Below are 13,127 nucleotides of genomic sequence, written 5' to 3'. Positions count from 1 at the left end.
GGTCTGGGCGGGCAGCGCGGGAGCGGGAGCGTGGCCTCGGCCACGGCCTCCTGGCGGCCGGTGGCATCCCCTGGCCCAGACAGTCTGACCACAAAGGCGGCTGCGGCCGGGAGCCCCGGGGAGCCGCAGGGGGGGCGGACGGAAGCGGCGACTCTGCGGCTCGCGGTGGGCGGCGGGGTGGGCTGGGGCGGGGCCATTCCGGGGAGGGCGGCGGCTGCGGCGCTGCGACTTTTGAAGTCCAAACAGTTGCCCGGCTGGTGAGACGCGCCGCCTCTAGTCCCCAGTCCACCTCCCGCGCCCTGTCCGGCTGCCCGGAGCCCCGGGGTTGTTTTCAGGAGTTGAGAGGAAGCCACGTCTTCAGGTTCTCGTGGGTTCGAAACTTTAGCGAACTGCAGAGCGCAACAAAGGGAAAGAGAACCCGGGAGCCTCGCAGCTTGAGCAGAGGCCGGGCGCCGGGGCCAGACGCGCGCGGGACCCCCCGCCCCTCCGCGCACTCACCGCGTCTCTCTCTCTCTCCCTCTTACCCTAGTCCTGGAAGGGATGGAGGAGGCCGGGGCCGACTGCGCCCTGGCGTTCGCCGAGGCCCAGAGATGGGTGGAGGTGAGTGCCTTTACCATTTTCCGCACGAGTTTGCGGCCTCGAGGCCGCTCCCGCCGATCTGCGCCCCAGCCTCCTCCCGGGACCTGCGCCGGCGCGTGGCAGCTGGTTGGCTTTGCAGTTTGGGGGACTTTGCAAGTCCTGCTTCTCTGATCTTTTAACGTCCAGCTGAGCTTAGTGCTGCCCTCCCCACGACGGCCTCGCTGGCTTCCCCAGAGCTCCTCTGCCAGGGCTCAGTGCAGAGCCGAGCGTTCGCTCTCTTGGGTTCGGGGACCGCGCATCCTTGTGAGCCAGACCACGTCAGCACAGGGTCAGAGCCGGCCCCGCGTCCTCCGGAGCGGTTCTTTGCGATGGTTACAGTGGGGATGCCCGACACTTACCTGCGCAGGGTATTTAGTGTGTGTGGTGTGGGAGGGTGAGTGGAGGAAGTTGGACGCTAAAGTCGCATCCGGAGAGATATTTTCTGGCTCGCGGCATCTGGAGTCAAGGTTTTTACTTATTCAAAGTCGGCGTTGATGAGACTAAGATCTCCTGGGGTCACTCACCGACCCCGGTTGTGCCTTAGGGACAAGATCTTCCATTCCCTTTTCCCCCCGTCGAAATGGAGATGGTCTCTAGGAGGTTTCTTCGTCAACGCCTAAGGTTGCACTTATCTGTAAAAAAGTTAACACCAGGACTTGTTGTACCCGCTATTCTGCTGGATGAAAAAGATGACTTTTTAAATGATGGTAAGGCAGTCTTCAGAACAGATGTGAGCCAGGAACAACCGCTTGTTAGAAAATTGTTGCCTACACCAGCCTTGCAGTTATTTAGGAGTTATAGATGCCACGTGCTGGCTTATTCAAGGTATTTAAAAATGCAGATTAGGTTTAAAGATTATTCCAGCGCGGGGGGGGGGGGGGGGGCGGGCGGAGAAACAGCATATTTAGGAATTCCCAAAGCACACAGTGTTTAAGAAGAATTAATTTGTCCTTAAGAAAACAAATGTATATATGGGGGGGAAAGAAGAGAATAAACTTTCAGTGTTCCATTTCTAACAGTAAATAAAGGAATGTGAAATGTGAGTAGGGGGCTCAAGAAATCAGCTGTTGATGTCCTTTTTTGGACTGAAACTTTGAGCTAGTCTGAAGGTGATTTAGAAGGTTGGGGTGGGGGGAAGGTGTGAGGGGAGGGTATGCAGAGGTTGAGAGAAGAATAAACAGTGTATTTTGAATTGAAATGAGAGTGGGAAAATTCCAGGAGTGCAGTTAAGAGAAATGACTTCCCTCATTCATAAACTTTGAAAGACCAGGGCATCCAAAGGTAATTTTCCATTAGTAGGATTTGTTCTTCATAATTTTAGAAAAGAAATTAAAGTTGCCTTTTTGATTTTGAGTGTTACGGCTGGAGGGAGAGAGAAGGGAAGAACTATGGGGACACTTTTGGTCATACGTGATTCCTGTGCGGTGTTGGTATCTGCGTGCTCCGTATTTGCTTCAGGAAATCTATGAATATGGATGATTTCACACTTTCCTCGTTTAGTATACAGATTTTTGAAGTCTAAAAAATTCCTTGTTTGTTTTAGCTTGCTCATGACGGTATAGGCTTTCTGTGAGAAATTTGCATCTAACAAACTCTAGGGAAGTGTGTTGCAGTAAAAGGTATCATAGTGCAGGGTATATGTGCTCACTTTCCCACTCTCAAACGTCCCCTCTAAACGCGTTTTTTTCATCTTTAGCAGAGAGACCATTTTTCTTTACATTTTTTTTAGTGTTTATTTATTTTTGAGAGAGTGAGTGAGAGAGAGCGTGCGCGAGTGGGGGAGGGGCAGAGAGAGAGAGGGAGACACAGAATCCGAAGCAGGCTCCAGGCTCTGAGCTGTTCGCACGGAGCCCAACTTGGGGCTCGACTCATATAGACCGTGAGATCGTGACCTGAGCCGAAGTCGGACGTTTAACCCACTGAGCCACCCAGGCGTCCCAAACCTATTGGTCTTCTTTTTTCCAAAATCATTTCCAATACCACCCATCACTGTTTTGCTTCCTACTACCAACACATTCAAAGAAGGCCTGTCTCTTCAAGTACAAGAGCAGAGCTTACCTTGCCATCAGTAAATAAGGGTCAAAAATAAGTAATACATGGTAGGACCCAAAACAATCCCAATGAGCTATATAAGTATAGTCATTTTTGAAATCCATTAAAAAAAACGGAGTATAAAAAAAAACAACTAAATGAACAAAACTCTAGAAAATAACAAGCTCATAAAAAAGAAACAACCCATAGCTGCTGTCATCTCTGAAATAGGGAACAATCTGCCACTGATAAAAGTAATGAGGACCAGTCTACCTTTTTTTTTTTTTTTTTTTTAACGTTTATTTGATTTTGAGAGACAGAAACAGACTGCAAGTGGGGGAGGAGCAGAGAGAGAGAGAGAGACACAGAATCCGAGGCAGATTCCAGGCTGTGAGCTGTCAGCACAGAGCCTGATGCAGGGCTTGAACCCACAGGCTGTGAGATGATGACTGGAGCCAAAGTTGGACGCTCAACCGACTGAGCCACCCAGGCGCCCCAAGAGACAATTTTTCTAAAGGCTTTGCCATATCATTATAATATAGTTAATGAAATTAACATTCAAGTCATTTTTTTTTCCCCTCCTGCCACTGGGAGCAAGGCAGTATGCTCATTGAAGATATGTGAACGTTTTACATATTCATGTACACTTTGGGCATGCTCTGGGCATTCAGAGTGACAGCAGTGTGCCTACTGTTAGGTTTATTTTATTTCTCCAGTTAGTGTCCAAATTTGTTTGTCTCCTTAGCTTTGCCTTTACAACTAAAGCACATATTTTAAAACATTGTTCTTGCCAAAAGAAGCAGAATGGATGACTCCTTTGTTGCCACAATCCCCTCTTAATTCTGAGAACCCCTAATTTAAAGATAAAATATCAATTCCAAAGTGTATCTTATAACATATTTTGGAAAGTGAAGAAGATTATGGTGTAACTCTTTCTTTTGCATGCTAATATTCTTGCTCCTGCTCCATTTTCTCTACCGTACTTTTCTCGACATATATTGAGACATATGTGGGTTATTCATATATATAAACATATATGTATTCTATGGTATACTTTGCTGCCTTTATTCTCAGCTGCAGCTTTGACTAACCCAAGGTTGAGGAACTCCAATAACCTTGTAAAATTTTGAGTGACGGCCAGTGTCCATGTTAGTATGTTCTTTGTCATTTCCATTCTTTTGTGATAGCTAATACGTTATTTCCCACAACCAGAGTTAAAGTTTTATTTATTTTATTTTGAGAGGGGAAGGTGAAAGGGTGGGGCAAGGGCCAGTGATTGTTATTCTACCAACTAAAATTTTATGGCTATTTTAAATTGTGCTTAAATGGTTAAGAGTGTATGTATTTTTGGGGGGCTAGTTTAACATTTCAATTTAAAGCAAATGTAGGAATGTGCACTCTTTAATCCAACATAATGATATTGGATTATTATCTGGTTGGAAATGCTGTTTGGAATATTAATAATGTAGCAGAGCTGGTTTATGATTAAACACTGGTTTAAAACCAAATAACATAGTAGTTTAAAGGCAAAGGCAGAGAGGAAGTTTAATTCCAGCAAGGTCATGGAGTAGGTGATGAAGTAGAAAGTGCTGTCCAGACCCTCTAATTTTAAACTTTTTCTGGAGCACCTTTTAATTTTCTACACCTAATAGTTGCCTCTGTCTCTCTGTTTTGGGACATTAAAAAGTCTTTGTAGTGAACAGACAAAATACCAATGAGATTGAAAACTGGATATATCACTCATTGCATTGGTTGGTGGCCAGTTTCCATTCTGTGGGTTAATGTTGCTCTTTAGGTTGAAGTTTATATACGGTAGTAATTTTCATGGCTGGAGAACAGACTAACTTAATTTACCACCTCCTTGCTTACCTGTGCTTCCTGTTATCTCAGAGTTTGATTCTTTCAGTATCACCATCATCCTGTAGAAGGACCTAAGGATGCCAAGTTGAGCTCATTGCCAGACCTGGCACCAGAATATAACTCCTTCCTCAGTTACTTCCAATTAGTCTGTTTCTCCATGCACCTCCAAATCTTTCTAAGTGGTTTCCCTCTTTCTCTGTAAACTGCATCCTGTCTGCTAGTGGTTCCCAACCTGTGATCTGGTTTGAAAGGGTTTGCTTGGGATATATGTGTCCTCAGTGCACACCAGCATTATCTATGGACTAAATGAAGGTTTCATGGATTTGTACTGTTGCTTTGCAAATGTATGTGGAATGATGTAAACATTCACTTGAAAATGTCCCTAAATTCATAGAAGAATTTTTGGTAATTTCGTATAATTTCAAGGAACAGTATTAAACCTGGACATACTATGATGGTAAAAATTTATTTAAAAATTTAAATGTTGGGGGCACCTGGGTGGCTCAGTCAGTTGGGTGTCCAACTTCGGCTCAGATCATGATTTCACAGTTTGTGAGTTTGAGTCCCGCTTCCGGCTCTGCTGACAGCTCAGAGCCTGGAATCTGCTTCAGATTCTGTGTGTGTCTCTCTCTCTGCCCCTCCCCCACTCATGCTATTTCTCTCTCTCTCTCAAAAATAAGTAAACAGTTAAAATTTTTTAAAAAATTTAATTGTTAAGAAGCAATTCTTATACTAGCTGTTGTAGCCAAAATTATTTTTTCAAAATAAAAACCTGATTTTGTTAGTTCCTTCTTTTCTGGGGAGTCATGAATAGATTTCACTTATTTTTTTCTGATTTTTTATTTTTAAAAAGTGTTTATTTATATTTGAGAGAGCGAGCCAGAGACAGAGGATAGAGAATGTACCAGCAGGGGGAGGGGCAGAGAGAGAGGAAAGAGAGAATCCCAAGCAGGCTCCCTGTTGACTTGAGATCATGACCTGAGCTGAAATCAAGAGTCAGATGCTTAACTGGCTGGCCACCCAGGCGCTCCAAGATTTTAGTCTATCACCTTCACATCTTCACAGTGTAAATACCATAACATTTACAGCTGTTTACAATCTCATCTCTGCCTATATATCTATTTTTTTAAATCTTTTCTCCGTAACTGTTTGCCTAGGTGCCAGGTGGCATAGAGATTAAGAGCTCTGTTTTGAAATTTTTTTTTAGCATTTATTTATTTTTGAGAGAGAGAGAGAGAGAGAGAGAGAGAGAGAGAGAGAGCGCGCGCATATGTTGGGGAAGGGCAGAGAGAGAGAGGGAGATACAGAATCTGAAGCAGGCTCCAGGCTTTGAGCTGTCAGTACTGAGCCCGAGGCAGGGCTTGAACTCTTGAACTGCGAGATCGTGACCTGAGCCAAAGTTGGACGCTCAACCGACTGAGCCACCCAGGTGCCCCATAAGAGCACTGTTTTGTACACTACATACCCAGTACTTATTTGTCTTATAATTGGAAATTCATACTTTTTGACCACTTCATCCAATTCCTGATGACTATGGTTAACACTGCTGTATGGTATATTTGAAAATTGCTAGGAGAATATAGATCCTAAAATTTCTCATCACAAGGAAAAAATTATTTTTGTAACTATATTGTAACTTCCTGTGGCAAGCATTTTACAATATATGTATGTGAAGTCATTATGTGTTACACTTTTTAACTTATACTGAACTCTGTGTCAATTATATCTCAATGAAATTGGAAAAAAAAAAAAAGAGAGAGAAGAAAAAACCCTCACTGGTTTGGGAACAAATCATGGTTCAAGTCCTGGTTCTGCTGCTTAATTAAACCCACTAGGTCTCTGTTTTCTTTCTTGACCTCCCATGGTGGCTGTGTTAGTTAAGTGACATGCTTACCAAAAACCAATTATTGTTCCTAATCTTTGCTTGAGTTTGCCCACACACAGGAAGCTGTTTTCTCACCTCTAGGTTATCATGTGTGGAATATGCCTTATTCCTTGTTTAAAAAGGAAGGAAAAGGTAAAAGGAGCCAGTTAGTCTCGTCTTTGTGTGCCTGATACCCATTACTCCTCTTCAGTCCTCTATGCTTGGGCTAAAACTAGCCTTTATGTGGGGCCTTTTCTGAACTACCACGCCTGTACTGCACCCATTCCTTCCTCCCCTCTATCCTCGTGTAGATCTCTCTTTTTGCACTCATGCTATAATTCTATCCATTTTTTCCATATTAGATTATAAGCTGAGGGAAGGAACAATATCTTTTTTTTTTATGTTTATTTTTGAGAGAGATATAGAGTGCGAGTGGGGGAGAGTCAGAAAGAGGGAGACACAGAGTCGGACACAGGGCTTGAACGCACGAACTGCGAGATCATGACCCAAGCCGAAGTCAGTTGCTTACTGACTGAGCCACCCAGGCGCCCCCGGAATAATATCTTTATTTCAGGGATTTGGCATGGTTCCTGGTAAGTGCTTGTTGAATAGAAGTATAATCTGAAGGCTACAGCTTTAACAAAACTTAAAAATAGGGTTTTAAGGACCAGAACTTATTTCTTCTCCCAGCAGAAACTTGCTTCAGGGTCTAAAGCTGAGTTCATTGCTTGCGCAGTTAGTTGCTTGGTCAGGACCAGCTGGCTACAAGATATGCCTTCATCTGAGTAGCCGTGTGTACTTGCCTGTTTACCTAACATTTTCTCTTCTGTTCCAGCCCTGCTCCTGAGTCATGGCACTCTCTTCCTGCCTTCTGATTAATGCTGTCCCTCATGGGGACTTGCATTCAGTCAATGTGTTATCCAGAAATTGCCTATTACGTGCTTACTCTGTACTGGACACTTGCTGGGCTTATTGATTCAAATGTCACCTTCTGAGCCTCTTTCCTGGACCTCCAGACGGAGGCATGCCCCACAAGGAGCAGACATACAAACACACCCAGCAGCACTGTCAGATAAGTGCTGTAGTAGTAGAAATTTGCACAATTTGTAGTGATGGCACTGAGGGGGCACCCTGAGTCGGCCTGGGGAGTCAGGTAAGCTCACAGAGAGGCAGCATTTGCATCAAGCTGCAGCGGGGCTAACACATTTGCCCACTTTGTGACTTTATAACTTGGCGTAAGAGCTTCAAGTTCTCTGCAGCACAACTTTTAGAAGTTGCTGAGAGTAGTTTATTTTTACTCAGGTAATCTTTACATGCAAAGAAATGCACCGATTTTTAATGTACGGTTGTGGGAATTTTGTCAAATGTTTTTATACCCATGTACCCAGAAATTTAATCAACTTATAGAACATTTTTGTCACTCAACAAAGTTCCCTTCCAGAAGAGCACTTGAGTCTCTCCCTCTTACAGGCAACCACCTTTTTGATTTCTAACATCTTAGATTTCTTAGTGTAGTTTTGAACAGCCAAGCAATATCATGATTGTCAAGTAGTTCCTTTTTTCTTCATGTAGCATTTTACTATTACTTGAACACACTATCTTTATTTGAAAATAAATTCTATGACAGGATGGCAAGAGATGAGTGTGTACTCACAAAATCCTCTTGAGAAGGAACTGATTCATACAAATAGAAACCAGGGCAGGGATGCCATTAAAATAGCCTGACTCTAGGAGGTATAAGCACACACATGTCTTGGCGTTTCCTGGGCAACTAGGAGGATTCCAGTATAGTGTTATTCTGGATCTTTTCAACGTACCTGTGTACTGAAAGCTAGAAATATGCTTTGTCTTAACATGAGGGGGAAAGCAAGAACTTGTCCCTTTAATAAAATGGAGTGTCCTCAAACCAGTTAGAGAAGTGCACTCACTGGGTCAAAGGAAATGAATGATTTCTTGGCTCTTGACACCTCACCAAGTTACCCTGTGAAAGCTTTGTGCTAGTTTGCAACCATGAATAGAGATTGATACATTCTGGTATATATAAATGAATATATTAATGCTCTCCAAATTCTGGCCAGAATTGGAAATTGTCATTTGTGTTTTTTCTCTAAATAAATGGATGAAACATGCATGATGTTCTCCCTCTTCTCAGATCCCTGGTGATGTTAAACATTTATGTAACAGATAATACATTGGGTTTCCTCCAGTGAGAAAGGATGGCCCTGGAACACGGAGGGTTCTGGCTCCTCTGCATGCAGTCACAAAAGGCTCAGAGGGCCCCTGGCCTGCTAAAGCACATCTCCAAGGTCATGGGCATGGTAGGGGTTCTTAAGGAAGTGCCTCCTGAGTTGTCTTGGGTTTTTTGGGGGCTGTTTGGAGATAGACGCTCTGAATTCTCAACAAAATTATGGAGAATGGAATGTTTGTCCATTTTGAGGAGTGGAGCACCTCGATATTCCTTCAGCCCTTGATAAAACACAGAAATCCTCTCTTAGGCTGAGAGGAATAACGTCCCAAGTGTGTGGCAGGGAACATGTTGCTTCATCTGGTTCATTTGGGTCTCGTTCTGTGTAGGGCTCTAGCGGGCTCGCTCTCTGGATGCCAAGAGTGCTTTGGCTAGTAAGGGACTCCTATGGAGACAACCGGCTCCTTTTACCTCCTCCGTCACTTTTAAACTGCTGGCGAACATAACGCATTTGAATTAAAAGTACCAGTTTTGAGAATGTTAGTTAAGAAAAACAAAGCAACATTAATAAATTTTGTCCAACCTTTTTAGTTTGGAGAAAATGGATGTTGTGGGAAGACAATCTCATGTATTACCATCTGTAGACTGAGTTGTTTCTGTTGTTCTGTAGCCTATAATTCCTGGCAGAAAGTTCTCAAATGCTTGTTGAAGGAATGACTGTTTTGTGTCCTGTCAAAAGATTGGCTTATTTACTTAATGCTTGCGGATCTCCTTAAAACTGTTAACTGTCAAAGAGTATATTAGAGCTTGAGGAGAGTGATAAAATATGTGCACTTCTACTTAGTCTTCAGTTTCGGAAGGTAATTATTGGGTGTGTGTGTGTGTTTTCTTAAAACATTTCTGATGTACTCAAAGCTCTTAATAAGGAAAAGAGTTGTCATCTGTGCACGACTTTGGGAACAGAGATTTAATACTCTCAATCTGCCACTTTAAGTAGACGGGCATTAGCAAATTCTACAGATGAATCATGACACAGTCCCATAAACAGTCTTTCCAAAGATTGTAATATCCTCCCTGATAGGGTCCTCGAAGACCGGTTCTCATTTCTGTGTAGAGGAGGATCAGTTTGGTGCTTGCGTGCATTAGATGATGGTGCACAGACATTATGTCTGTCTTTAAGTACAGTGGGGATTGTCATAAGGACAGAGGTTAGAAAAATTCTATGTGGGTTCAAAGGGCAACACTGGTAATAACTGTTCGGGTACAGTGAGACCTTAGTATCAAGTATTTTGAAGATGTTTCTATAAACAAAGGGCTGTCCTATGCCAGAATAGGCTGACTTGAATAGGCTGTGAAGGTTTTACACGAGAAGGTGAGTAACTGACAATTAAAGCAACTAGTACTTCCTTCTACATGTGCAAGACAGGGGGCACGTGTATTGTCCCTGCATACCTTAATAATGAAGGACTGTTAGGACCAGGGTGTTCTCTCCAATGAGGAAAAAAGAGTACTGAGAAGTCAAATAATTTTCTCAGGAAACACTGAAACTACTAAGTGGTGGTTGGGGATTTGAACCCAGGCAATTTGACTCCACAGCCTTCCCTCTTAATCACTACACTCTACTGTCTCAGAGAAACACTGGTCAGACAGTGCTCATTCTATCTGAAGCTGTAAGATAAACTATTTTCTGTTTATGGTAAGTCCTTCACACTAGAACGCAGCTTCTGTCTTGTGATGTTGGTGCCTGGAAAGCACATGGTGATCAAATATTTTATAAACTGTAGAATTGCTGATAGACATTCCTGAACAATTGCACACTTTAGATTTATGTGTTCTGCTATATCTAAGTGACCAGATTAATGCTCAGTAAACCATTTAAAGTGTTGTAAAAGGGAAGCATTTTTATATGATGACATTGAATTATACTTTGAGCTACAACAGGAGATAAATTATATCTATTAGGTTCTTCTATAAGACTGTTTACAAAAAGTATCAATTTCTTTGTTTTTTTAATATTTATTTATTTTGAGAGAGAAAGCAAGAAAGGGAACATGTGTGTGAATGCATACAAGCCAGGGAGGGACAGAGAGAGAGAGAGAGAGAGACAGGAAGAGAGAGAATCCTAAGCAGGCTCCTCACTGTCAGCACAGAGCCTGACATGGAGCTCAGTCTCATGATCCATGAGATCGTGACCTGAACTGAAATCGAGTCGGACACTTAACCAACTGAGCCACTCAGGCACCCCCCAAAGTATCAATTTCTTATTGACCTACATTTCAGTAGTCCATGGCATACTAGAAATTTCTCGTAGTACTAGAAATTCAGTACTAGTAAGTACTGGAAAAAAGACCATGATGAAAGATTTTCTCTTCTTGACAAGGTTGAAATTTGATCTAGATGTCTGAGCTGGGAAGGAGAGATCTTGTTTTGTTATACCACAATTTCATAATATTCAAGGAAGGACACTCATTGCCTTCCTTATTATAAACTTTGATTCTGGAATTCTTTCTTACTAGAGTTGAAAGTCTTTCATTCTACCACAGGAAGGAGAAAATAAGCAAACATTTTGCCTTCTTGAGTGGTATGCAATCAATTTGGAACTTACCTTAGTGTCCGAAGAAAGTATTGTCAATCTATCAAAAGCATTAGACACAGACACATCTTCCTTCTTGAAACGTTTCCTTCAACTCTTCTCTGGATTTTTCTCCCATTTTACTTGATGTTTCTGATTTTCCTTTGCTTAATCCTCCTGATTACTTGATCAGTAAGTATTAGAGTATCCCTGGGTTCATCTTCCCATGCCTTCTCTGTCTATAATCTCTCCCTAGCAGATATTTTCAAATCCATAGCTTTATATACCTTCTATATGCTGATGACTTCCTTTTTGTATTCCTGGTACTGACAGTGTCTCTCTTTTCCTCTCTCCCTGCCCTGTGTGTGTGACACACATACATGTATACACACATACATTGAAGATTTCCAATTGTAGATCAAGTAGGCACATCCCACTTTGTTCCCAAAAAAACCTCTGAGTTTCTCCCCCTTCTTATCACCTGCCTACTCATCTCCCCCAGTGTTTCCCATCTTTGTACATGGCACCACTCTCAACCCATTTGCTTAGGTCCCCAGCTTTGAGTCATTATTGACTCTTGGTTGTTGTTGTTTTTTCACACTCCACATCTAGTCTATAAAGAGATTCAGTTGGCTGTATCTTCAAATATATCCAGAATCTGACCACTTCTTACCATAGCCATCATCCTCCCTGCTTCAAATATAATAGCCAGATTCCTCTTTAAAAGTGTAAGCTAGAAATAAGACATACAAATGGCCAACAGACTCATGAAAAGATGCTTAGCATCACTATTCATCAGGGAGATGCAAATCAAAACTGCACTGAGATATCACCTTATACCAGTCAAAATGGCTAGACCCCAAAAGACAAGAAATAATAAGTGTTGTTGAGGATATGGAGAAAAAGGAACCCTCATGCACTGTTTCTGGGAATGTAAATTGGTGCAGCCACTGTGGAAAACAAAATGGAGCTTCCTCAAAAAATTAAAAATAGAATTATCATATGATCCAGTAATACCACTACTAGGTATTTAGCCAAGGAAAACAAAAACTCTGATTTGAAAAGATGTATGCACCCCTATGTTTATTGTAGCCTTATTTACAATAGCCAAACTGTGGAAGCAACCCACATGTCCACCAGTAGATGAATTAATAAAGAAGATATGGCATACATACAATGGAATATTATACAGCCATAAAAAGAATGAAATCTTGTCATTCATTTGCAACAACATGGATGGACCTAGAAGGTATAATGTTAAGTGAAACAAATCAGAGAAAGACATATACTATATGATTTCACTCATACAGAATTTAAGAAATAAAATGACCAAACTTAAAACAAAACCTGACTGTTAAATACAGAGAACAGACTGGGTATGCCATGGGGGAGGTGGATGGGGGAAATGGGTGAAATAGGTGAAGGGAACCAAGAGTACACTTACTGTGATGAACACTGAGTAATGCAGAGAATTGTTGAATCATTATGTTGTACCCCTGAAGCTAATATAACACTGCATGTTAATTATACTTCAATAAAAAAAAGTAAACCAGAGATTGCATTTCCGACTCTTCCTTCTCCTCCCCCCACAATGACTATCTATTATATTTTGAATAAAATCTGCATTTTTGTTTAAAAAACTTTTTTTTTTTAATAAAAGTCCCACTTGCCCATGTCATCTGCTGTCACTGTGTGTCTTCCCATGCTCTAGTCATACCGACCTCCTGCTATTCCTCAGATGTGCAGATGTTTTTATTTTAGGGCCTTGGTGTTGCTGTTCCTCCTGCGTGAATACATTTCTTTCACTTATTCAGGTCTCAGCTCAAATGATACCTTCTCCTCCCTTTCCTCCCCTTCCTCTCTGTAGAATAACAATCTTGTCAGTCCACACTCAAATTTTGTAGCACTTATCGTTTGCTTTCATAGGCTATATTTTTTTGGATTGGCTGTAACTGTCACTAGAATCTGTAAGTGCCTTATGTGCAAAGGTGTACCTT

At 42.1% G+C, this 13,127-nt stretch overlaps 1 protein-coding gene across 20 annotated transcripts in view; it reads left to right on the top strand.

The window, feature by feature from the left end:
* The first annotated feature begins 318 nt into the window (after positions 1 to 318).
* The window catches only part of LMO7 (LIM domain 7), a 192,942-nt gene continuing 180,133 nt past the window's right edge, over positions 319 to 13,127 (top strand). For 16 of the 20 annotated variants that reach the window (XM_053897562.1, XM_053897832.1, XM_053897810.1 and 13 more), the window contains exon 1: positions 494 to 600. In XM_053897562.1, coding sequence (XP_053753537.1) covers positions 541 to 600 — 60 coding nt within the window. In that variant the 5' untranslated portion in view covers positions 494 to 540. Of the gene's footprint in view, positions 601 to 13,127 lie in introns of all 20 variants that reach the window. The other 4 variants (XM_053897305.1, XM_053897875.1, XM_053897902.1 and 1 more) reach the window with 4 other exon arrangements.

This window comes from Panthera pardus, unplaced genomic scaffold (assembly GCF_024362965.1).
Source record: "Panthera pardus isolate Hobbes unplaced genomic scaffold, ASM2436296v1 HiC_scaffold_1, whole genome shotgun sequence".
NCBI lineage: Eukaryota > Metazoa > Chordata > Mammalia > Carnivora > Felidae > Panthera > Panthera pardus.
The sequence above is the reverse complement of the archived record's forward strand: the minus strand, read 5'-3'. Positions and strand labels throughout refer to the sequence as shown.